Genomic DNA, 25,906 nt, shown 5'->3' on the forward strand with positions numbered 1-25,906 from the left:
GGAGAGGACTGGTGCTAGTCAACTTTAAGATTTACGTTGAAGCTACAATAATTAAGACATTGCAGTTTTGTTGAAAGAATAGACAAATCAGTGCTACAGCATAGAGAGCCCAGAATAGAGCCCTCCCAACCCCTCACCCAAATTCTGCCAACCTTTTTTACAAAGGATCCAAGGCAATACAGTGGAGCAAAGACAGCCAGCCTCTCTAACAATCTGCTGGAATGGGACATCCACTTGAAAAAGGAATGAATTGAAACAAAACATGCTACAAAATAATTGGATCATAGACCTAAAATGCAATATCTATAAAACTTTTAGAAGATAACATAGAAAACCTAGATGATTTTTTTGTGTAATGATAGCTTTTTTAGATGAAACACGTTAGACACAATCCATGAAAGAAATAGTTGATAAACTGGGCTTCATTAAAATTAAAAACTCTGTGAAAGACAATATCAAGAGAATTAGAAAACAAGCGACAGACTGGGAGAAAATACTTAAAAAAGATTCATGGGGTAAAGGACTGCGGAAATGGACTGGGGAAAGTGAAACTGGATAAGGTGGGGAACAACCCTGTTAGAAGTATTCTCTGTTTCACAAGCCATAAAGCCCAAGTTGTAAATGCAAAGAGCTCTTTTTAAAACTCAGTAGTAAAAACAGATGACCCTATTAAAAAATGGTCTGAAGACTTAGAGACCTCACTAAAGAAGATACACCTATGGCAAATAAACACATGAAAAGATGCTCCACATCATATGTTATCAAGGAATGCAAATTAAAATGACAAGATACCTCTTCATGCTTATCAGAATGACCAAAATCTGGAACATTGACAACCATAAATGCTGGTGAGGATGTGGAGTTAAAGGAACTCTTTTACATTGGTGGTGAGAATTCATATATAGCCACTTTGGAAAACAGACAGTTTCTACAAAAGTAAGTACACTTTTACCATATGATACAGCACTCACACTTCTTGGTAATTACCCAAAGGAGTTGAAAACTTAATGTACAAACAAAAACCTGCACACATATATTAACAGCACCTTTATTCTAACTGTCAAAACTTGGAAGCAACCAAGAGTCCTTAAGTAGGTAAATGGGTAACTGTGGCATATCCTGGCAGTGGAATCTGTTGGTTTTCTTTGTTTTTTTTTTTGCAGTAAAACAAAATGAGCTATCCAACCATGAAAAGACATGGAAGAAACTTAAGTCCGTATTACTAAGTGAAAGAGTCCATTCTGAGAATGTTAAATGCTGCATATTACAATGATGTATATGGTTGTACATTTGTCCACACCCCACTGAATGTGCAATATCAAGGGTGCATCTTTAGGTTAACTTGTGGACTTTGGCTAATTATGAGGTTCATCCTTGCTAATAAATGTAACGCTGGTGGAGGATGTTGATAATGGGAGAGGCTGTTCATGTGTGGGGCTGGTGCTATGGGAAATCTCTGTTAGCTTCCTCTCAATTTTATTTCAACCTAGAACTGCTCTAGAAAAGTAAAAACAAAAAAAACTAGGAAACATTTTTATTGCTGTTAGCAAACAAGTAATGTATAACAATGGTTCTTAAACTTTAGCATGCATAAGAAGTACCTTCAGGACTCATTAAAACTCAGTGCTGAACCTTACCCTCATTTATTCAGTAGGTTGGGGGTACATCTGAGAACATGTATCACTAACAAGTTTCCAAGTCTAATGCTGGTCTAGGAACCACATTTTGTGAATTTGTAAAATACCTAGTTCTGTAATCATGTCATTATATAAAAGTGCCACACTGACTCTTCTATACTTAGATAAGAAATTAGACTTGATGCAAATATGTTATTAATGTGGCTTGATACTATGTTTTTATTTTTCTCGTGCTTGTATTTCTCTTGAGTATTGGCTAATGAGTCAAAAATTTTATAGATAAGGAAATGACCTATGAGTAATTTTTTTACTGTTTTGGTATTTGGTACAATACAGCTTATTAATTATGAATTTAAACACAAAGTAGCATAAAGTTTATGGTTAATTTGGATTGTTTTGGAATTCTTGAGATGCTTTGATCAAGTGTTTTCTGCATACACTTTCATTTTGATAGTTGCATTCAGCTTACTTGTAGTGATTGGCTTAGGTCAGCTAGTATTTATTTTAAGTATTAATACTCATGTATGTAAATACACACATACTTAAAATAGGCCAAACAGTTGATTTAGTTATTTTAAATATTAGTGTTTTCACACATATTTTTGTAAATACACATTTTCAAAACAAAATAACAGTGGCTGGATTGTATAACTGCATTTGTTAGAATAAGAACTAGTAACATTTTCTCTCAAGGATTTAAATACATGACTTAATCTTATTTAACATTGGGAGACATTTCTCATTCTGTAGAATTTGCATTTGAGCTCATTGTTGTAGCCACTGAAGTATATACCTAATTTAATTTTAATGATGGTGATGAAGATGAGTTGTCCAGCTCATCTGTATGAAGTTCTAACTTTCTGAAGACCTGAGTTATCTGAATGAATAAAGGTCTGTGAGTGTTGGAAGTTCATAGAATGATTGTGAGAAAGTCTAGCTGCTGTGGCATTAGTTTGTACCTAAAAAATAGTGGCAGTTCTCCAAGGCTTTGGTTATAGAACATAATTGCTTTCCCTATTTATTTTCTATTGGACTTAGCTGAAAGGAAGGAAGAAGCGAAACTCTTCTGGCTTTGTGGAAAAGGGAGAGAGATTTATAGGAGAATGGAGTTAAAATTTAATTTAGGGGTTAAAATTTTTAACTATTTCCAGCTCTTCAGTGAATATTTTAAAAGCTACAGAGTAACAGGCTTTTAGGTTAATATATTAAAATATAAAGATATCTTATGCTACTGTGTTTTTGTTTTTATAGAGAGGATCTGACGAATTGCTCTCAGGCAGTGTTCTCAGTAGTCCAAACTCTAATATGAGCAGCATGGTGGTTACAGGTAAGTGTTACTCTCCTAATCTGTCATTATTTACCATTTTAGGGGCAAAATGCTAAAACTAAAATTTAGTCTGTTTTCATGGAAATGGGTATTAGTTTTGAATGCCTTCTGTTGAAACATTTTAGAGGAAATTTTACCAGAGTATATATGTGTCAAGTGAAAAAACCTGAAGCCGGTGACTTCTGTGGGCAAGTAACTTGTCTGTTTTTTTTTTAATCATGAAAATGGAGCCCCTTTTTCATTCATATTATAAGCCTCCTCATCTTGCCCTGTTTGTACTTTACTTTTGTTTTTAGTTTTTATGTTTGTGTGTCTTAGAATATTTTTACAAAATCTGCTCTTACACACAGGGGATATGTTGAAGACACCTAGCAGATACCTAAAAACACAAATAGTTCCAAAACCTATATGCTGTTTTTTCCTATGCATATGTACCTATAATAAAGTGACACAGTTAAGAAATTAACAATAAAATAGAACAATTATGATAATATACTATAATAAAAGTTAATGTGAATGTGGTATCTTTCTCAAAATACCTCACTGCACTGTACTCACACCCTTCACTCATTTTATCATGATGTGAGATGATGAAATGCTGATGTGATGAGGTGAAGTGAGGTATATGATATAGGCATTGTGATTTAGTGATAGGCTGCTTCTGACCTGTCAGACAGGAGGAGGATCATCTGCTGCTGACTGAGTTGGCCACAGGTAATAAACCACAGAAAGCAAAACTGGGAAAAGTGAAACTGGATAAGGGGGAACAACTGTGTTAAAAGTATTCTCTATTTCACAAGCCATAAAGCCCAAGTTGTAAATAAAAACCAAAAGATTCAACTACATAGTCTTTGTGTGATTTCAGCCTTTTTTTCTTTGTTCTTTCAATATTTTAATTCTTTGACTTGAGTTCCTTTATGTTATCTACTGGGAAATTTAAGATAATGTATTTAATCTTTATAGTTAGGATTTTTTCCTTAAATTGTATATATCAAATAACATTGTTGGTTGGTTGTTATGACTGTGTATAAACAAATACAGACCAATTTTTAGACATTAGTTTTATGGCTAATGGACCAAAGATTGAATCTGATGATTGGATTAGTTTGCTGTTTAACTCTACATTTTACATTATTTACCTACAACCAGTGTTCTTTTTTTCTAAATTCTTTCTTGAATCACTTGTTCGAGGAATTAATTGTATTGGGTAATGGAAGGATTGTAAAGGACTGGAAGCATTTTGACTTCCCTTAGGTACATTGTTTATGTATACATATACCTTAGCACACACATAAACATCCCTCAAAGTTCAGCTAAGTAAGAAAACTATAATGAAATACTTGCCAAATAGAAAGATGTGGAGGTGAATTTGTCCGCACATCATATTACTGACTTTCCCATGTCATGATTAAAGGCAAAATCACTAGGCCATGATTTTATTATGCTAAAGTACCATGTACAAATAATTGAACAGATACGCTTAAATGTCTATAACTGTTTTGCCAGTTTAATTTTTTAAGATGGTATTGATAATTTTTTAAACTGGAGAAAGTGAAACTGGATAAGGGGGAACCGTATCAATACATATGGTATTGATAAGGAAATGTCTTAAAAATTAGTGTGTAGAGTATTAATTGGTAACTGGTAATAGCCTTTCCTTCTCCACCATGTACATTCCAAAATCAAAAACTATAAAGTTGAGTAAAATATATGGGACAGCTGTTGTCTGGAACTGATGAGAAGGTAGTACAGGATAATGATCCTTGAGAGAAGGAAAACACATGAGGTGAGTCCCATGATCACTTCGGCTTTCTACCTTGGGGTACCGTACTATTATACCATTGGGAGGTAGAGCCTCAGCAAAGCATAGAGGGCTCACTGAACTGAAGAGACTAACATTGTAATTCAAAGCTGCTCAGACATCTGGGATTTATGGAGAAGAGTCCTGAGAAAATATATTGTCCATGGATTTGGGCATAGGGCTGGGGGCATAGTTTGGTATGGGGATTCACTTCCTTCATAATTTTGAATAATGGCTCTACAGCCTATGTAGAAATTGAAACTTCTGTAGGTCTATCAGAAATGACCTGCTCTTGGGCTGAGACCAGGAATGGTGATTCCAAAGATTGTGCAGTGCTGTGTGACATTGGAGTTCCTGGGAAATTAGAGTGCAAACATCTTGCAGAGTACTCTAGCATTCAATTTAAACTACAGAATGCCCAGGCGCTAAGAGAGGGTATGACATACTATAGTAACTGCCAACTGTAAGACTAAGTTAAAAACTTACAAGTATCTAGCCTGATATGACATAAAGGATCATCAGTAATTTAATTGCCTGCCTAAACAAAACAATAACCCCAAAGAAGGCAAAATGATTCAGTCTTCCTCCAGTAATCATCTACAATATCCTGTATACAAAATTATAGCTTATATGAAGAAGTATGAACACGTTCTATAAAAGTAGAGAAGAAGCACCCAATGGGGAGCAGATACCAAAATTTCTAGATGTTAGAATTATTAGACAAGGACTAAAAATACTTTTAAAGTTACAAAAACAAATATTGAGATAATGAGTGAATACATGCAAGAATGTGTTGAGATAACTACAAAGAAAGCAAATAGAAATGCTCTAAATGAAAAATACTATTTGAAGTGAACAGCTAACTGTTTAGGACCAGCAGAAGATCAGAGACAACTGAAAGATTAGTGAACTTGAATGCAGATGAATGGAAATTCAGTGTGCCAGAGAAAACAAAATACGTATTTGTATAACAAAATAAGTATTTGTATAACTGCTTAGTTATTCAACCATACATGTAACTATATTTCCAGAGAAGGAGTAAAAAGAATGGGGCCAAATATGTATGTCATCAAAAGCAGTAATGGCAGAAAACTTAGAAATTTGGAGAAAAATGTCAGTCAGGGTAATTAAAAGGATCACATAACAGTCAAGATATTGAAAACTGATGATGAAGACCAAATCTTACAAACAATCAAGAAAAAGACATCTCACCGAGACACTGCACTTAAAACAAATAAAAATCTAACATGGAATGTAAATGTGTTTAAAGTCTTTCCCTTATAATCCTTTAAATTTCTTTGAAAGATTATATATATTTAAAAACTATGTATTATGGTTTATTATGTATATAGATGTTCATATGACAAGAATTAGCACAAGTGAAGATAAATATAATTTTTACACCTGGAAGTTTCTTAGAATTTACAAGAAATGAGAATATTAACTCTAACATAACTTCTAGGAAGTTAAAGTTACATATTGAAATAATCTCTGAAAAAAGATATAAAGAAATATATAGTTAAAGGACTAGAAACTTGAGAGTGGTGACTCCACATTTTCAAAAATTACTGTGAAGCTGCCGTAATCAAAGTAATGTTATATTGGCAAAAAGATAAATAGGTCACTGAAGAGAATAGAGTCCAGAATTAAACCCACACAATTATGAAAAAGTATGCAAAAATGAAAAAACAACTTGGATTTAAATCTCACACCATTATATAATATTTAGCCCCAAGTGACCATGATGTGAATGTAGAAACTAAAAGTATATCTAGGAGAAAACATAGTCAAAAATCTTTGTGGCCTTTGTTAGACAAGTTTCTTTCCTGTAATCCCAGAAGCACAATCTGTTAAAGAATAAATGGGGCTTGATTGGTTTTAAAAACTCATGCTCTTTAAAGACACTATAAAGAGAGTGAAAAGACAAGTCATAGAGTGGTAGAACAGCTTTACAAAGTGTATATAACAGATAAAGGACTTTGGTCAAGACTAAGAGTATCTAAATTTTAAAAACCATAAGGCAATAACTCAAATTTAATGAATTGGCAAAAATACTTAATAGTTCAGCAAAAACGGGTGGCAAATAAGCACATGAAAAAGATGCTCAGCTTCATTAATCATCTGAGAAATACAAATAAAAATTAAAGTTAAATAATTTGACCCACCTATTATAAATTGAAAAGACTAAACATACTAAGTGTTGGAAATGGCGTAGAGGAACTGTGTTGCTCATATACTGTTGATGAGAACGTAAAACTGTAGAACTACTTTGGAAAACAATTTGATAGTTCTTAAAAGGTTAAACATACCATATATGATCCAGCTGTTTGACTCTTAGGCATTTACCCAAGAAAAATGAAGGCATATATTAATTAAACTCACATCCATATTTGTAGTAGCTTTTTTGGTAATATCCAAAGTCCAAAACAATCCAAGTGTCCCATCAATAGATGAATGGATAAATAGATTGCAGTTTTGGCATTATTTCCCATTGCATACAATAAAATCTTGGTCATATAGAATGAGCTATTGGTACAAATAGTAGGGATAAATCAATCTCCAAATAGACTGTGAAAGAAGTCAGAAAGGAAAGACTGACTGATTGTATGATTGTATATAATCCTGTATGATTGTATATAAAAAAACACTGGAAATACAAACTAAAGCAAATTGGATTTTGTGGGTGGGGAGGAGCAAGGGGGGAGGGGTTGCAAAGGGCACAAATAAATTTGAGACTGATGGATATATGCATACTTGTGAACATTTTATAAATGTATATGCATAGTCAAAACTTGTCAAATTGTAAACTTTAAATATATGCAGCTTTTTGTATGTGAATTATACCTTAAAAGCCTGTAGAGGTATAAAAATGGAATACTAACAAATATTCTGTTAATGCAGTACAAGAGAAAAAGAACAGCAAAATATTTGACAATTAAAAAATAAATAGCTATATGTGAAACTTAAACCCAGTTGTAAATCTGTAATGTAAATTGATAAAAAGTATCCTAGTCTAATGCAGTAATAATGATAAGCTACTATGCAAGGCCATTGAATCACTTGGAATGTAACTACTTTTAATTGAGATGTATATTTGTGTGTGTGTGTTTGTATTTCAGAGATGTACACAAGAGAGTAAGACTCAAGTTTATCTCATTTTTAAAAATAATGAGGCTTACTGTGTATTTCAGATATTACTGGTCTGAGAATACAGTTAAAAGGCAAATACTATCAGATGGATTAAAAAGCATTGTCTACTAACTACACTAACTACATTCAGGTTGAAGTGTAGACATAGGTTGAAAGTGAAAAGAATGGGAAATAATATTCCATGCAAACAGCACAAGAAATCAAGTCTGATATTAGCATCAGAGTAGATAGAGTTCAAGAAAAAGATCATCGTGTAATGAAAAAGCATATGGCCAAAATATTAGAAAATATAACATTCCTTGTTTTGTAGGCTAGTAGTAACTGAGCTCCAAAGTACATTTTATTAAAAAAATGATAGAAGTAAAAAGAGAAACAAATCTACATTGTTGGATATTTTAACATTCTTCATACGATTGATTGGACAATTAGATCTTTTTACAAAAAAAAGTCACAGCATTTGAACAATACTGTCATTCAGCTTGGTTTAACTCAGTATGTAAAAACTATACCCAGTAACTGCAGAGTAAGTACATAGACTATTTACCATGATAGAGTATATATTAGAACATAAAAACTCAATATATTTCAAATGGCTGAAAGCCTATATAGTATCTGAAATTTAATTAGAAATCAAAAACATTAAGAAATCTAGGAAATAACTAGGTATTTAAAAAATGAACTACATAACTCTGAACAACACATGAATCAAAGATGGAAAGAGCATATTTATGACAGAATAAAATACATTCTTACTGAATATGACATCAAAATTTGTTGGGTGCAACCCAGGACATGGGGGGGAAACTATGTCCATACCTATGTATCTATATTAAAAAACATCTATACTAGAATAAAGACAGGTTTAAAATTATCAAAAAGAAAACATAAATACTAACATGGGAATCAAAGTGGATATTTTGTACAGATATTACAGTTCGTAATAGAAAAATAAAGCAGTAATGCCAATAAATTCAGTAACTTGGATGAAATAGACAAACTCTTTTACAAAACTGATTTTCCAAAATTTTGGAAATTTATTATTTTATAATAGATATGGGTTCGCTCTATCATAAAAATTGAATTTATAATTAAAAAAATTCTTTCCACAAAGATTACTCCAGGCATAGGTTGTTTAATTCAGGCATATGTGATTTCATTTGTAGGTGATTTCTTCAGGTAGGGGTGGTCTCACTTTTGGATTTTATGAAACTTTACAAGATAAAAGCCATCTTCATTATGCTTTTTTAGAAAATAGAGAAGCAGGAGATATGCCCTAATTTATTTTAGGAAGCCATTGTAACTGACACCAAAACCTAACAGAGGTAAAATACAAGAAATCAGAATTTCAGACTCTCATTTTTTCATTAACATGAATGATAGCAAATCATATCCAACAGTATATAAAGGTAACTCATGATGATGAATTGAGGCTTACCCCAGGACTGTAAGGTAAACATTTGAAAGTGAACTCAATGTAATTTATCACAATAATACTATAAAGGAGAAAAAAAATCCTGTCAGTAGAACCAGGAAAAACCATTTGACAAATACGGAGTCCATTCATGGTAAAATCTTAAAGAAAACTAGAAGGGAACTTCCAGAACATAGTAGATAAGGAGCATATAACAGCCTGTAACAAATTTTGTTCTTAATGGTGAAGTATTGAATGTTTTCTCTTTAAAAACAGGATTGATTTAAGGAAGTCTGTTTTTCACAATTACTGCAGCTTTTTCCTTACCTTAAGACAAATAAAATTAAAAAACTTAAAGACTGGAAAAAAAGTAAAATCTTATTCGTAGTCAGTATGATTTTGTTTTTTATTGAAGTATTGTTGATATACAATCTTACATTGGTTTCACATGTAGAACACAGTGTTTCAACTGTTAGGCATATTATCAAATCCTTACCCCCTCTATTGTTACTGTCAACGTAGAAAGATGATACAGAATCATTTACTGTATTCTCCATGCTGTAATACTATCCCATTGACTAGCTTATATTGTGATTGAGAATTACTTTGTTCCTTTATTCCCCTCCCCTTCCCGCACCATGTGCCCTAAGCCCTCCTCCTTGGTAACCAGTAATGTAGTCACTTTTCAGTGTCTTTGAGGCTACTGCTGTTTGGTTCCTTCTGTTTTGCTTTGTTTTTTTTATTCCACAAATAAGTGAAATCATACGGTATTTGTCTTTTTTCTGCCTGGCTTATTTCACTGAGCATAATATTCTCTAGCCACCATCCATGTTGTTGCAAATGGCAGGATTTCTTTTCTTTTTATGGCTGAATAATACTCCATTGTGTGTATATACCACATCTTTAACTATTTATCTATTGATGGACACTTAGTTGCTTCCGTATCTCGGCTATTGCAAATAGTATGGCAATAAACATAGGGGCGCATATATGTTTTTGAATCAGGGATTTTGTTTTATTTGGGTAAATTCCTAAGAGTGTAATTATGGGATCAAATGTTATTCCTATTTTTAGTTTTTTGAGGAACTGCCATACTGTTTCCCACAATCAGTATGACTTTTTAAAATGGAAAACCCAGAGGATTCAACACAATATTTGGTAGAACTGAAAAGTGAATTTAGAATGGTTATAGGATATAAATTTCATATACAAAAATTGTTTCCTGAGACTATTAGCAAATCATTGGAGATGAAATTTTTAAAAAACGTATCTACAAAATATCAGCTAAAATATCGAGGGATAAATTTAACAAAAAATGTGGAAGACATCTAATCTAAATCAATAAATATTATAAGACATAACAAAGAGAAGGACCTGAATAAATGGAGAGATAAACCATGTTTATGAATAAGAAGGCTCAAAATGTTAAGATATAAATTTTTCCAAAATTCAGATGAAATTGAATCTGTAAATCAACCATTCAAATTCAGTAGGCCTTTATATTAAGATTGACAAGTTGTTTTTGACATTTATGTGGAAATAAAAGGACCTAGAATAACTAAAACCATTTTATAAATAAAAAGTTAAAAAAAAAATAGTTGAGACACTGACTCTGATTTCAGGAGTCCCTGTAAGCATGTAGTATCAAAACAGTTTAATATTAGCATGATTAGTGTACCAGAGTAGTGTTCAGAAGTAAACTACATTTAAGGTCAGTTGATTATTGCTCATTGGTGCATTGGTCATCAGTGGGGAAAGAGAAGTCTTTCCATTTCCAGAAAAGGTGCTAGAAAACAGTTGGATACACATATGGAAAAAGCAAAAAAAACATACTTCACACTTTACAGAAAAAGATGAATTTTATATACCTAAGCCTAAAAAGTAAATAAACTTTAAAGAAATTACCATAGAGTATATTCTCAACCTTAGGGTAAATGAAGATTTATTAGAAAACAGACACAAACCACTAACCATAAGGACTAATTTACAAATAAGACATTTCATCTAAATGAAAAACTTCTCATTAAAACATTTCTAAAACAAAAGGAAGGCACAGAAATATTAGTATTCAGGTACCAATACATGTCTGACAAAGAACTTGTATCCAGAGTATGCAAATTCTTCCACATCACTAAATACAAGCAGTCTACTTTTTTTTAAGGGACAAGAAAAAGAATATGAATTGCTTATAAGCACATGATGATATACATTAGTCATCATCAGGAAAACAAGTTATAACCACTAGGAGGTACCACTTTGCACCAACTAGAATCTAGGCTAAAATCAAAGTGGATGGGCAATGTCAGATACTAAGGATGTAGAGCAACTGGGAACTGTACATTGCTGGTGAGAGTGTAAAATAGTTTGAATAACAGTTTGCTAGTTCTTACAAAGTTAAATATAAACCTACACTATGACTCAGTACTTCTACTTCTAGGTTTTTACCCAGAGTAAAACATGTTTACTACAAGACTTGTACAAAAAAACTTTATTCATTGTGGTCTTAAATTTGGATAGCCTGAATATCAAGAGAAAATAGGTCAGTAAATTATGGTACATACCGTGGATTAGTACTCATTAGTAACAAATGACTATTAATACATGAAACATAGTAATATTAGTAAACATTATTTGAAGCAAAAGAAACCAGACACAAAAGAGTACACCCTGTGTGGTTCCATTTCAATAAAGAGCAGATGATCAATTTTTAGTGTAGAAACTAAAACAATGGTTGCCTGTGGGTGTTGTAGATGTAGGAAGTACTAGGGAATTTTCTGGGGCGAGGGACATATTCTATATCAGTTAACAAAGTTGTAAAATAAAGCTGAATCCTTTCAGGCAGGGGTCTGGATATAGGATTTGATTTGTTTTTAAGGAGCTTGGACTTTACCAGATTTATTAGAAAAGAGTTCTTTTGTATTTTGTGGTGGGAGAGGTTACTGTATTTAGGCAGGAGAGTTAAAAACTTAAAATCTAGAGATAACGAAGTCCTGAATTTTAGGGTCTTAAAAGTAGAATATGGAAGAAACTATGTATGAAGAAATTAGAAGAACTTCTGAGTTACTTGAAAGTAGACTGGGAAAAGTATTAAAAAATAAGAGTTTTGGCTTAGAATCACTGGGTTAACGGATGATTGTCCCATTAGCAAAGGGGAAATAGTGGAAAGAAGATTTATGTTTGGTGGGAAGAAAGAATAATCTGTTATTTTTACTTTTTAAAAGTGTGTTTAGAAATTATATTTAATGTACTTGAGAAAGAATGAATCAAGTCTTTTTGTAGTGATGGAAAAGAGCCTTTTTTTCTCTACATGCATCCAATTTATCTTTATTCACAGAAAAAACATTGAGTTTTAGGATTTTTCTTTTTTTTTTTTTCTAACATGGAAAGATGAGAGTTTGTGTATGTTTTAACATTAAATACTGTTGCCTATGAGAGCAAATACCATATAAGACCTTTGAAAGCTAGTGATTATACTTGCCTGGAAAGATAGATTATTGTTCTCCAGATGTCTCAGAAAGGGATGTTTTTAAAGACAGTATTACAAGGAAACTTTTATAGTTATCACATACAGAACAGGATTTAATTCTTACATTCCAGCTTTATCCAAAATATTTCTTCTAAATTACTTTACTATATAATTGTATTTCCAGTTTATTTCAACAGTGTTTTCCTTATCTGTCCAGACTTTCTTTCTGTATATATACCTATTTTTTGTGTCAAAGAAAAAAAATAATTTTAGAAAGGAGGAAAGTTAATGTTATTAGAAGCTTAAATAACTAGTAAGTCAATGCATTGACTATTTTTCTAATTAGTTCCTTCCGAAATAAAAGTGAAATGTTTCAAAACAACTGGCTCCAACTCGTATTGTAATTGGATTTTTTTGAAAGTAATTTGTAACTATTTGGCAATGAGAATGAGGCTTGACAATTTTAAGATAGTCTAATTTTTGCATCATTTCTTTAAAGCTCTAAACATGGAATATCCCTGAAAGTTAAGTATGTCTATTTTTGCAGATGCTAATTGTTATTCTGTAATAGCAGAATTTATTACTGCTAAAAACCTGACATTTCGCTTAATGTGAATGAACTGAAATCATTCCATATATTTGGTATATGTTACTCAGGTTTTCTTTTTTTGAGGTTTTCATTTTTTTACATGCAAACTTAAAAAATACGTCATTTATTTTTGTTATAATACTTTGAGTGTTCTAGCACATTATTTAACAGTTTGAGTGTGTATGATGTTTCCTTTTGCAGATAGAGGTAATAAAAGCCTCCCCTAGTTTAGCCTTCTCTAATTTTCTACTTTATGCATAAGATACTTTGGCAACTGGCTATACAGTTACTTGGAAATGCAGTTAGAGCTAGTTTTTACCATAAACCTAGTAAGATATTTTATGTGGTGGCCATTGGCGCTAACAGCTAGCAGAATAAAAGATCATCTGTCTGTATATACCTGTGTTTCTGGGTTAACTCTTCTCTGGAATTTGTTTTCCCATATAGGAGTGCAGAGTACAAGCACACTTTTTTCTTTGCTCAGATTCTCTTTGTTTATTTATTTTCTGTAGTACTAGCTTTTGCCATTAAGGCTAACTAAAATTGCTTAGAATTAAAACTGCTTTGCCGCTTAGTATCATATTTGATAAAGGAAATTACTAATGCTTTTATAAATGCTTGAGCCTGAAAGACTTAAGAGAATGACAATGTATTTATACTGTTAATATTTTTCACTGTATAGATGAAATGGGAAGTTTTGAAATGATGCTTTTCAGGTTGATACACAGTTGAAAGTACAGAATTAGAATATTTGTGAGTGACTGGGACTAAAATAATAGATTTACAAATTAAATGAGAAGGTGGTTTTTGAAACCTAGGTGCTGGGGTATTTACATGAGCAAGTAAAGAGAGGAAGAACCTTTGGGCCAAAACAGCTTGAACTCTAACCATTATTGGGAATGAATGAGCAAGTAGGGGTTCAAAGCAGGTAGTAAGTCAGTCAGTCATGGAAGTAAGGAAACTAGAAATAAATTGTTTGTTGGGGTGCTGTGAGTACATAGATTAGTTAAGAATGAGAACACTCACAGTTCTTTGACCACTGATGGACTGATGGATTTGACGACTCATCTAAGATCTTGCTAAGATTGTTTATGTGAAAACTGGAGGTAAAAGCCAGGAAAAAGGTCAGTCAAGGAGGTAAGTAATAGACTGCTCAGAGGTGAAGGTGTTCACTGTAGCATTGAGGTAGAAAACCACTTTGGAGTTTGGAATAGAAATACTCAATTGCAGTTTTTGCATGTTTTTTTAAGTTTCTGAGTACAACATTATCTTCCGTAAGCAAAAGGCTTTAAGAAGGCTGAATAATATATGTAAGATTATCTAAATATTCTATAATTTACATAGAAATTACATGCATATATAAAACATTGCTACATCTATTGTTGTATAAGTTCTTAAATATTACTATAATTATTACTGGTTTTACATAGCAAAATCAAAGGTTTCTGGATTTACCTGGAAAGTGGAAGGGAAAGGATCATGGAAACAGATCCAAGTTACTTTTCTTTAGAGGTAGGGCAGGGAAGTGGGACAAGGGTCATGCCATAGTAAAATCGACTTAGCCTGCAAAAAAGGCCCAGCTTATTCTTCAACTTAATCTATAGTCTGTTCTTCCTCTTCTTCCCTCCCCTTAATTAAGTAACTTTATAACTTTAAGAGGACAGGCTATAGACCTCTGATGTGTAAATGAACCTATGTGGATAAAGAATGCCGAGATCCGAACCAACACAGTCACCTAAATAATCCTATTCTTAAGACAAAACTTAAAAGGAATCATGAATCACCTGTATGCATCATGACTTCTGCTGACCCATACCCAAGAGGCCCTATAAAATGCCAAAACCTTAAGTGAGCCTCCTGAGGTTGCCCACACTCCCATTTCTTTGAGTTTGTACTTTTTATGTAAAGCCTTCCCACTGCTCAACTTACTGTGTTTTGTCTCCACACTCTTATAGTGGTGTCTTTGTCACTTCGCTGTTTCATTCTGTTTTCCAAACCTAAGCACAAGTCTTTGCTCTGTCTCTGTTATACTCCAGCTAAGTGTGGAGGGACTACTTATGAGAGCTCTAATTTGGGCTTCCAGGTTCCCGTTGCCTGGGTGACCCAGATAGGACTGTGACTGTACAATCATACTCTTTAGTAACCTGTCTGAAAATCTTTTTTTGCCTTTGGGAAGTTCTCAGAACATAATCTCACTCCATCCAGTGCTTTGCAGTTCCCCCAAATCCTGGGGTGGTAGGGGCTTTTAGTTCCCATGCTGTACAGATCCAGACACACTGGATGCCAGGTGACCCTGGTTTTAGGAGTTTGCAAGGGATCTGCCCTATGCTGAGCAGGAATTCAAGGAACTTCTGTTCTTTTGTTCTTCTCTGCTGCCTTTAAGGCAGCTGCCATTCCTTACTACTCTTGAATTCATGAATTCCTTCCTTACCCACACTCTTCCTACCTACTCAAGAATTCTTTCTAGTTCAGAGTTGAGAACCCTTCCCCATCAGGTTCAGGTTTCACCTGGTGTGCTGGGAGAGAGTTCCCCAGACACAGCTGCCCAGCAACACTTTTTGACTTCTGAAGAATGGTGATCTCTAACCCAGTAAGACCCAGTCTGATAGAGTAATAAGTGGTCTAGATATTTCATAAGTCTGAGGGCCACACATTTTCTTGTGGCCCTTTTCTTTTCTAGTATTGGGGTGTTTTATATATGATAACATGCTTAACAGCGTGATTTATGAAGTCTTCATTTCTCAATTTCATATCCTCACCAGTACCATTATTTAAATACTGATGTTTTGTGTTAAGAAAAAATAGATCATCTTCTTTGATTGTCAGAATTCTCCCACCTTCCTGTATTATTTAGCTGCTTTACTTCCACTCATCATCCACTGTCTGGAAATCCAACACAGATCTAAAACAGTTAACTATTGTTTTAATAAGTCTAAGCAGGCCTTTGCCTTTGGAGATCATATCTAAAAATCGTTTGAAAGGTAATCCTTTTTCCCCCTTTGTATATAGTGATAGATGGTACCTAATCCCAGAAGGGAAAAGAGTAAGTCAGTAAAAACTGAAATTTGCTGGTTTTTAGTTTTCTGACATGGTAACCTATAACTGAGGGGCTCTAGGTTGAATTATAAAGTATTTGTCCCTGTTATTCACATCAACAAACAACATACACTATTTGCATTCTATACTCAGATTGCTTTGCCAAGAAAAAAGCTTTAGTCTTACCTAAGAAGAATATGCACTTAACATGTCCATTATATTTTAAGGTATACTTGTATTTTTTTACTCCATTTAACTTATTTTCAGTTAACAGACCCAATGATAATTTGTTAGATAAGATTTCACAAAATAGAAAACTCACCCACTTTTTTCTTTCTGGTAAGTTCAGGTACCTGTGCGTACACAAATTGTCCTTTGTTATGAAAGGAGGTATGGAGAGCTTCCTGTAGTTTTGGTATTTCTGGAATGATGAAGAGCTAGCCAGCAATATTTTCATTAGAAGCCATAGCTTACTACTCTTTTACAAAGCCAGCCTAACAGGACTTGTAGATACGTTGGCTGGCCATTCATGTACATAAACATGAATTAAACTCTTAGAAAAAAGTGCAATTTGACAAATGATGAAGTGAGTCACATGTTACCTCAACAGATAACATCACTAATTGTCCAATGAAGTCACTACCATATCACCCTCTTCCTGTTCTACTAAGTTACTTTTAATTACATTACTTTGCTTTACTTTCCTCATAGCACTTAGTCACTATATTATCTTGTTCATGTAGAAGTTAAGTCCGCCTCTCCCACTAGACTGTCAGAGAGCAGAGCGTCAGGGATCTTTCTGACCTTGTTAACTGCTGTACCCCCAGAGCCTAAAACAGTGCTGGACACATTCATGATACTCAGTAGCTGTTTAAAGATTAAGTGTGTGAATGAATTTTGAAGACACTTAGAGATCAATATGATCTTAGAGTTTTATAGATATTGTTGAATATATGTTATATATATAATATTGCTTACAGATAGTGTTGATTTGAAAGCTGCATAAAGTACCTAAAATTATATGCAAAATGCAGCATATGTGTACATTTCTCAACGTGTACCTTTAGTTGAGAAGATCCTTCATTTTAGTTAGTCTCAGAAATATCCTTGAATCCTTAGATGATTAGGACCACCAGACTGTGATAGTAGATAGACTGCAAGTTCTTCAAACAATTTTACATAAAATAACACCTATTATATTGCATCCATAGTAAAGTTATTTTATAGTGAAGCTTTGGGATAAAGGCATGTAGCTAACTTGGTGATTGAAATATATCAGTTTACTTTAAAGCTCAGAGTAACAGTGTTAAATCTATGGATGATTTATAGTATATAAATATTGATAGCAACAAAATATTTAAGTGGATTAGGTGGTAATATTAAATTAGGAGAGGCTCGTTGGGAAGCCATAATGCGAATTGACTATAATCAATTTTACAGCATAGCCTTCTTTGATCTCACTTTTGAGTATGGTATTTTCCAAGTTGAACAGTTTATAATTTCTAAGGTAAAATTTTGCTAAATCAGACTTTTCACTTTTTTTGGTATGTTTGTTAGTCTGTAGCAAGATGACTAAATTGCATGATAATTGTGTTCTTCAACCATTGTGCAGTTTTTTATGAAACTGCATTTTAGTTTTGCTCATCACTTGTTACTCTTCACATAATACTGTTCAGAAACAAATATTCAGTAGTAATTTTAATTAACTGATAACTTCATTTAATAATTGGTGGATCTGTTTTTCTCCATTCCTTTGAAAACCCAGGTTTTGAATTCTTAGGAATTACTCAAGTATACTTAGCTATGTTTTTAGGTTTTTTAAACTGTGTTTTTTATGCAAATAAAATTAATAAAGACTTTTTAATGTCTTTCAGCCAATGGTAATGATAGTAAAAAATTTAAAGGAGAAGATAAAATGGATGGCACTCCTTCTCGTGTACTTCATATTCGAAAATTACCTGGTGAAGTGACAGAAACTGAAGTTATTGCTTTAGGTTTACCTTTTGGTAAGGTGACCAACATCCTTATGCTGAAAGGAAAAAATCAGGTATACTACTTTCAGGACTTAACAAATGTTAAGCCCCCTACTAGCCAGCAAATGTGAATTAGCTATTGCCTAATCAAAGGGTAGAATATAACAGGTTGCTTTTCTAAAACAACATAACAGAAGTCTACATGACTTTTCCTGGTAGCTGTGTATGGGAAATACTAGGAAGCCAAAAATGAATGATTTGCCATAGTTTTCAAATTTTGCCCTTTTTAGGACCTTTATTGAACAATTGTTATAATGAGATTATAGAAAATATAAATGAAATATTTCTTTTATTGTGGCTATGCTCTTTGTATTATCAGAAATTAGTAAGGGGTACTAATAGCTTCTTACCTTTTAATATTATCCCATGGAAATGGTTATCTGATAGCATTAGAAGAAAAGTCATTAATCCTAGATATTCTAGGGCCCAGGCATATTAAATATAAAATTTTGTTTTAAAATTTCTGATGATACCATTTAGAAGAATTTATGAAATTTAACATTCTCTTAAATACAATTAAATGTCACTAATAATTTGACATTTAATTTTCTATATTTTTGTCTCTTTCAAATTTTAGTGCTTTAAAAATGAGATCTTGAATTCTCTAGGTTAGGAGTGATAAAGTTCTGATGCTAAAAAATGTTTAAATTTTATTTTTTCTAGCTTTTGTTGGGGAAGCTGTAATTGTGGTGTATGGAAAATCAGAAGTGGAAGGCATAAGCACCATGTACTAAAAGAGCTTTTTTCTCAAGTTAGCTTTAATTGTATACTTAAACTCCAATAAAGTATTTCTAATTCTACTTATTACTGTATCTTAAAAGGTTATATTCTAGGTAACTGATTTTTCTAATTAGCTTAATAGACAACACAAATATGAAATTTATTTGAATTTAATTCATAGTATTAAAATTTTTGCTATTTAAATTTTCAGGCATTTTTGGAGCTAGCAACAGAAGAAGCAGCTATTACTATGGTTAATTATTATTCTGCTGTGACACCTCATCTTCGTAACCAACCGATTTATATCCAGTACTCCAATCACAAAGAACTAAAAACAGATAATACATTAAACCAAGTGAGTATGTGTAGTTATATAAATAAAATGATTTAGGACATAGTAAGAATCTCATAAACATAAACATAAGTAAAATTTTTAACCATGCAGAAGACGTTTCCATGGGCATTTTCTTGTTACTTTTAAGACTTTTATAGTATGTTTCTAAATGTTAATTTACAAAAGTATGTGCATTTGATTCATATTTTAAATTATTACTGGATGAATTAAATAGTATTTTTCTCAGTGGTTTTAAGGTCCTGGTCAAAATGTTTGTTTTCTTATTGCAAGTTAAAATTTTTGTATAGAAAATTTTATGAGGGTAGGACTCATTATTAGAACAAACTATAAATAAAACTGCTGCTTAGACTTTAGGATATAAAGTTTAATGCCTTTGGTTGTCGTTTTGTAGGTCTTAATTTCTTACAGAAAAATTCCTGTTGAGAATTAATGGTTTCTTTAGGGGTTGGGGGAATGTAAGAATTGAGAATGTATAAATGTATTGACTTTTTCAAAATGTGGTATAGAAGATATTAATTATTTGAAGTTAATACATTAAAGAAAATAGTAAGGATGGTTTTAGACCTAAGTACATAGTACTGCAGTAATGATCTAAATATTATAGTTCTTTTCATATGGTTTTTTAGCTGATTGTGTGTTATAGCAAGATCTAAATTGTATCTGACTCTATCTTACTGAAAATTTAATGGGAGATAATTCCTCACAGATTTTAACCTTTGTGAAAAGTGACTTTTCAAGATCATTTTGATAGTTTATGAAGGCATTTACCTATCTGAAAGATAAGGATAAAATTGATTTGAGCTGTTTTTTTTTTTAATTTTTATTTTTGGTGTAATTTTCATTCCTTTTGAATAAGTTGTACTTCTAAGAAATTCATGAGGAAATTTACCAAAATACGTGTTCTATATTCTCTTTATTTAAAAATTAAAATGGCATTTAATAAATATTCAGTTTTATATTTTAGTATTTTTGGTAATTTGTGAATATATTCTCATTTTGAAAGATTAAAAATGAAAGGTATATGTAAAGAATAAAGATAAGTCATCAGTAGATGTGTGTATGTAGGAAAGGGGGATTCATAAATTTAAGTAGTATAACCAGTAACCAGTGAAAGCCCCATCAAGAAGCAACATATTTGAAGTAAACTTCAAATTGGTTAGGGAATAAGGCACTTACTCCAATCTTGGTTATTCTAGACACAGAGCAGTCAGTGCAAGGTTTCATTTTTTGAAAAATTGGCAGGCGTACTTTTTTAATTTTTGAAAGCACTTTAGTTTTCTTTCATCATCCTTACATTAATGACTGGTCATGTGTTATAACTTCACAGTTCTTTAAGGACAGTAATTGTATTTTAAAAACACTATATTCTAAATTTTCTCTTATTTTCTTCAGTGTTAGCTTTTTGTCTCTCCTTGCTGCTGTCTGTTCATACTTCAGAATAGACAATTATGTTTTATTGGACTTGGATGCTTTCCTCTAGAGTAAATTAACAAGGAGTTGGATATAAGCTGGGATACCCCCAAATGCCAAAGAGGTCTTTATTCTGGGCCAATGAAACTCCCTTTAGAATTTCTTGTTCCTTTAGTAGTGTTCTTAATTTTCTTTTCCCTTTTTTTTTTTTTTTCCCAATGGTAAGGGGGACAGATAGTGAGGGGACTGGAGGAAGAGGAGTTTAGGTTATTTCATTAGTCAGATTTTCCATTAACCCTTTTATTTGCATCTTATCCCTTCTGTGATTGCCTGTTTATCTGATTCCTGTGGCTGCTAAAAGCACAAAACTGTTCACTATGTGTTCATGGTGTCTTCTGTTCCTTTGGTTACATTCCTGTTTTTTGCAATCCAGGAATTTGATAAAATTATTCTCAGCCAGTGATGACCTTCTCTCTCTTAAATGTTTGCATTTATTCCATTTTATATTCATTTATAGATATTTTAATAGGGTTTCGTAATAGAAGAGAGGCAAATAAATACTTGTGTCAACAATAAATTCTTCCACAACCTTTCATCAAACCACCAAGTCACTCTCCTTGATATCTGCCTAGTTTTCTTCATCTTTCTTGCTACTTGACTAGGTCAGACATAATTACCTATCGGCTATGTTACTATAATGGCTGTCTTACAGATGTACTTTCTTTCTTTTCCCTCTTGAATTCTTTCTCAAGTCTAGACAGGTATATATTTTCTCAAATGTACTTATCTGACTAAGTTACCCCCTGCAGCAGACATTTTTCATGCTCAGGATAAAGACCTTTCTAGATGGCTACTGTTTCTGCTTATGACTACTCCCACCATACTTGCTTATGCTTCTATCCCAAAAGTAATTGTAAATCCTCTAACCTGGCTTGTTTTCAGTGGTTCTCTTATTTTCAGTTTTTTGAGGCTGCTGTCACTTATGCCTGCAATTATTGTGGCTAGCTTGCCTTTGTACCACTTTTCGAACTGGTATGTCATATGGCCAGTTGCTAGATACCTTCAGGTCTTCCCTTAGCTAGTTTTCTCCAGAAAGCATTGTCTGATCCACAGAGTAAATTAGTTTTGGATTAAGAACCTTCTGTATAAATTAAATTCACAGTGATGTGCTACCAAGTATTTTATCAGATTGGCTAAAATTAAGATGGGTAATGCCAAGTGTTGGTAACAGTATAGAAAAGTTTGAACTCATGTATTATATATGAATGTTAATGAGAGTGTAAGTTGGTAAAATCATTATTAAAAATTTTGACTTATCTAATAAAACTGAGCATATGGATATTATTGGACTTAGTATTCTCATACATTCTGAGAAAACATAATGTTTGCATTAAAAGATACATATGGGGAAGTTCATGGCACCCTAATATGTAATAACCCAAAGCTAGAAATGATGTAAATGTTGAGCAGCAATAGAATGTTGTGTGGTGTATTCATTTGTTGGAATACAAAAAGAAGGAACAAGCTACTGGTACCTGCAAAATCTGAATGTACAGCATAAAAATAATGTTTATTGAAAGAAGCCAGACCAAAGTAGAATACATAAATGATTTCATTTTTAGAACTGGGAGAAAGCATGAATGTGTCTTCTTGAAGGTTGCTAATGTTCTTTTAACTAATAAGATAGTCATTCAAAAGATAAGTCCAATTTGTGATGTTCTGTTGTGCTGTGTACACTTTAAATTTGTGTCCTTTTCTGTAAATAAGTTAAATTAAAATTATGTTGTAGGCTAACTTTGCAAATCAAAAAAATGTGTTACTTGTTTATAATAATGGAGAACATAATTGTTAAGCTAAAAAAAGGAAGTTGAATAAGAATAATATTGGGAGAAAAATGTATAGAGTAGATATATACATATATGCTTGGATTTCTGGATGGTAAAGGATCCTTAAGCTAATGATGGTAAGGAGTGGGTAAGGGGAAGCAGACAGAATGTCAGAGTTGTAGAAGAAACTTAACCTTTTATATTGTTTGGGTAGTGTACCATGATGCTGTGATTTCTATTTTAAAAAGACATTCCATTATTTAAATAACAGATGTTAGTGTTATCCTAACTTGTATTTTCATACTTGTAATAATAAATTATAAATGTAAGGATATGTTCACTAATGAAGAAAGTAATACTGCAGTACACTACTTAAAATACTTTTTAAAATAAGTAATGGGTTAAATACATGCAAACATGTAAAGTAATAAACATGCTTTAGAAATCTTTTTATCCCTCATTAGTTTCTTTATAACTATATTCTCCATAGAGTATAAATATCTCTTAAATATTTATCAAATATTTCATAATGTTAGGTTTGTATTAGTCACTTTAGCCAACAGAAAAATTTATAGGTCATATTATTATTTAATTAACATTTAAATAATTGGGTTTGACCAGATGAAAGTGTGGGTATGTGGTCTCTTTGAGTTCCAAGCTGTGTGATCCCCTGGTTTCATAGTATTTCAATGAAATGACCATTCTTTTTTTGTCCCTAGCTTTATTGACATACAATTGACATATAACATTGTATAAGTTTAAGGTGTACGACAATTTGATTGATGCACTTACATATTCCAGAGTGATTACCACCAGAGCACGTGTGCTGCCGAAGCAAGCACTGACCATTCTTGCTTGTTCTTGAAAGTGTCCTGATTCTTGTGTTCTCCTTCCTTTTTGTTCATTATGCTCAGTTTATATTCCTATTCATCTTCCAAGACAGCTTTTTCAAACTATAAAGCAATATAAGGGTATTTGTCATTATTAACACATTTAACAATCATTTGCCCTTATATAGGTTTTTGATTCCTATAAGGAAACAGTTTATTTCTACCGTATGAATGTATCTGTCACAGTAGTAACAGGAAAGGCATGATAGTAATAAAGGTAGTCTTTTTTTAACCCTTTAACATATTGTTTAGTTGACAGATTTCCTAAAAATACTGTATTTCTTCAATTCTGTACATATATTATTTTCACATGTTAAAGTCTCAGAAATCTGAACATGTCTTAAAATAATCTGTCCTGGTTTAATAATATCTTATTAGTCATACATAAAATAATAGTGCATTTTATAATTGATGTATATTAGCTACCGTAACATATATAGAAAATATCCTTCATATTTTATCTTAAAATGTTCCTTAAAATTTTGTGACTTTGTCGTATAGTATGTATCAGTTCCCATTGAAATTGGTTGGAACTTCGAAAAATTCTAAAAATTTTGGTGTCAAACTAGTATAAAAAAGAATATGTATCCTGATCATTCCTCTTTTGGGATTGTAACAAATAATAAGTTTTATGGGAGTTATTTTGGATAATCTGGTAATCCCCTTTTTGAGGTATATTATGTACCTTTCTTATGGAGTGAATAACATTAAAGTTTTATTTCTGTTCAGAATATTTTCTGATTATATGGATCTGCCAAAATGCATCTTATTCTTTGGAGAATAAAGTACATTGCCTATCTTTACTCATTCAGTGATAGTCCCAAACCCTAGATAATTGTTTTGAAGTAAGTACTAGTAGAATATTTGCATTATAAACAGACAATACCTGACTCATGGCAGGTGCTCAAAAGCATATATTGGGTGAGTGTTAAATTTTGTTTATATGTGTTCCATAAAAGTAATACGTAGCCAAGTATAAGTGAAAATACTGCGTGTGTTTCTAAAGTGCTTATCTTTGAATTTTCAGCGTGCTCAAGCAGTTCTTCAGGCTGTAACAGCTGTCCAGACAGCAAATACTCCTCTAAGTGGCACCACAGTTAGTGAGAGTGCAGTGACTCCAGCTCAGAGTCCAGTACTTAGAATAATTATTGACAATATGTACTACCCTGTAACACTTGATGTTCTTCACCAAGTAAGTTTAATTTGCATATTTACCTATAAATTGGAGAAATAATAATACAGTAGGTAAATAATGTTTGGATTTTAATGTTTTAACAGATATTTTCTAAATTTGGTGCTGTATTGAAGATAATCACTTTTACAAAAAATAACCAGTTTCAAGCTCTCCTCCAGTATGGTGATCCAGTGAATGCTCAACAAGCTAAACTAGTAAGTCCAGACCTCTTTTTGAGATGGTGATATTTTTCAGTGGTGGATACACACCACATATATACAAATATGTGTATATATATCTTATATTATTAATATTGACATAACTTAATAATACCATGTAGCCTTATAGATGGTGCAAATTGTTATTATTAAGGAAGTATTAGAAAAGCTTATTACTTATGACAAAAAAGAAATGTTTGTTTTTAAGGGTAGTCATATCTGCAGTTACTTTTAATATAGGATTATATTATTTTTCATTTTTGTTTGATTTTGGTCCATAAGTTTTGTGCTTTTGTGGATATAGCAGAATTATATTGTATATGCACACCTGTATAAGATCTTAAGTGTTTTCCAGTGAGAGTTGAAAGTAATTTATTCAGTTATCAAGATAGCTTGGAGAAAAATGTGAATACACATGTGACTTAAATACCAAGATAAGTTCTTGGTTTATTTAAAACTATATTCAATATTCTTCTTGACATTTTTTTTTTTAAAGACTGGTTTTCTGAATAGGTTCCTGCTATACTTTCTATTCATATCATTTACAATTTTTGCTGTTTTATATGGAGGATAAGACACTTTAAGAGAAGTAAAATTTTCACATGTCATGGCTGTCATTGAAAATTGTATACCACATCTTTGTTTTTAATTAATGCCTTAATCTTCAGTTTCTGTATCATATTTAAATCTCCCTTTGCTCTGTCCTTCTAACGTTTTGTGGCATATTATCTCATTGATCATTATTCCATTGTTAAGCCATTAAATAGTCATTAAGCTCCTAAATCAACCACTTTTACTTACTTTCACTCTTTTTCATCCTTTTACTCTCTTTTTCTTTGAAACTGCTTATGGTATATGTTACC

The 25,906-nt window shown here is 32.3% G+C and overlaps 1 protein-coding gene across 4 annotated transcripts in view; it reads left to right on the forward strand.

Annotated features, from left to right (window-relative positions):
• Positions 1 to 25,906, forward strand: part of PTBP2 (polypyrimidine tract binding protein 2) — an 88,723-nt gene that overhangs the window by 26,135 nt on the left and 36,682 nt on the right. For all 4 annotated transcript variants that reach the window (XM_017660094.3, XM_017660095.3, XM_017660096.3 and 1 more), the window contains exons 3-7: positions 2,889 to 2,964; positions 18,292 to 18,464; positions 19,382 to 19,525; positions 24,679 to 24,843; positions 24,930 to 25,040. In XM_017660094.3, coding sequence (XP_017515583.1) covers positions 2,889 to 2,964; positions 18,292 to 18,464; positions 19,382 to 19,525; positions 24,679 to 24,843; positions 24,930 to 25,040 — 669 coding nt within the window. The remainder of the gene's footprint in view (positions 1 to 2,888; positions 2,965 to 18,291; positions 18,465 to 19,381; positions 19,526 to 24,678; positions 24,844 to 24,929; positions 25,041 to 25,906) is intronic.

This window comes from Manis javanica, chromosome 4, assembly GCF_040802235.1.
Source record: "Manis javanica isolate MJ-LG chromosome 4, MJ_LKY, whole genome shotgun sequence".
NCBI lineage: Eukaryota > Metazoa > Chordata > Mammalia > Pholidota > Manidae > Manis > Manis javanica.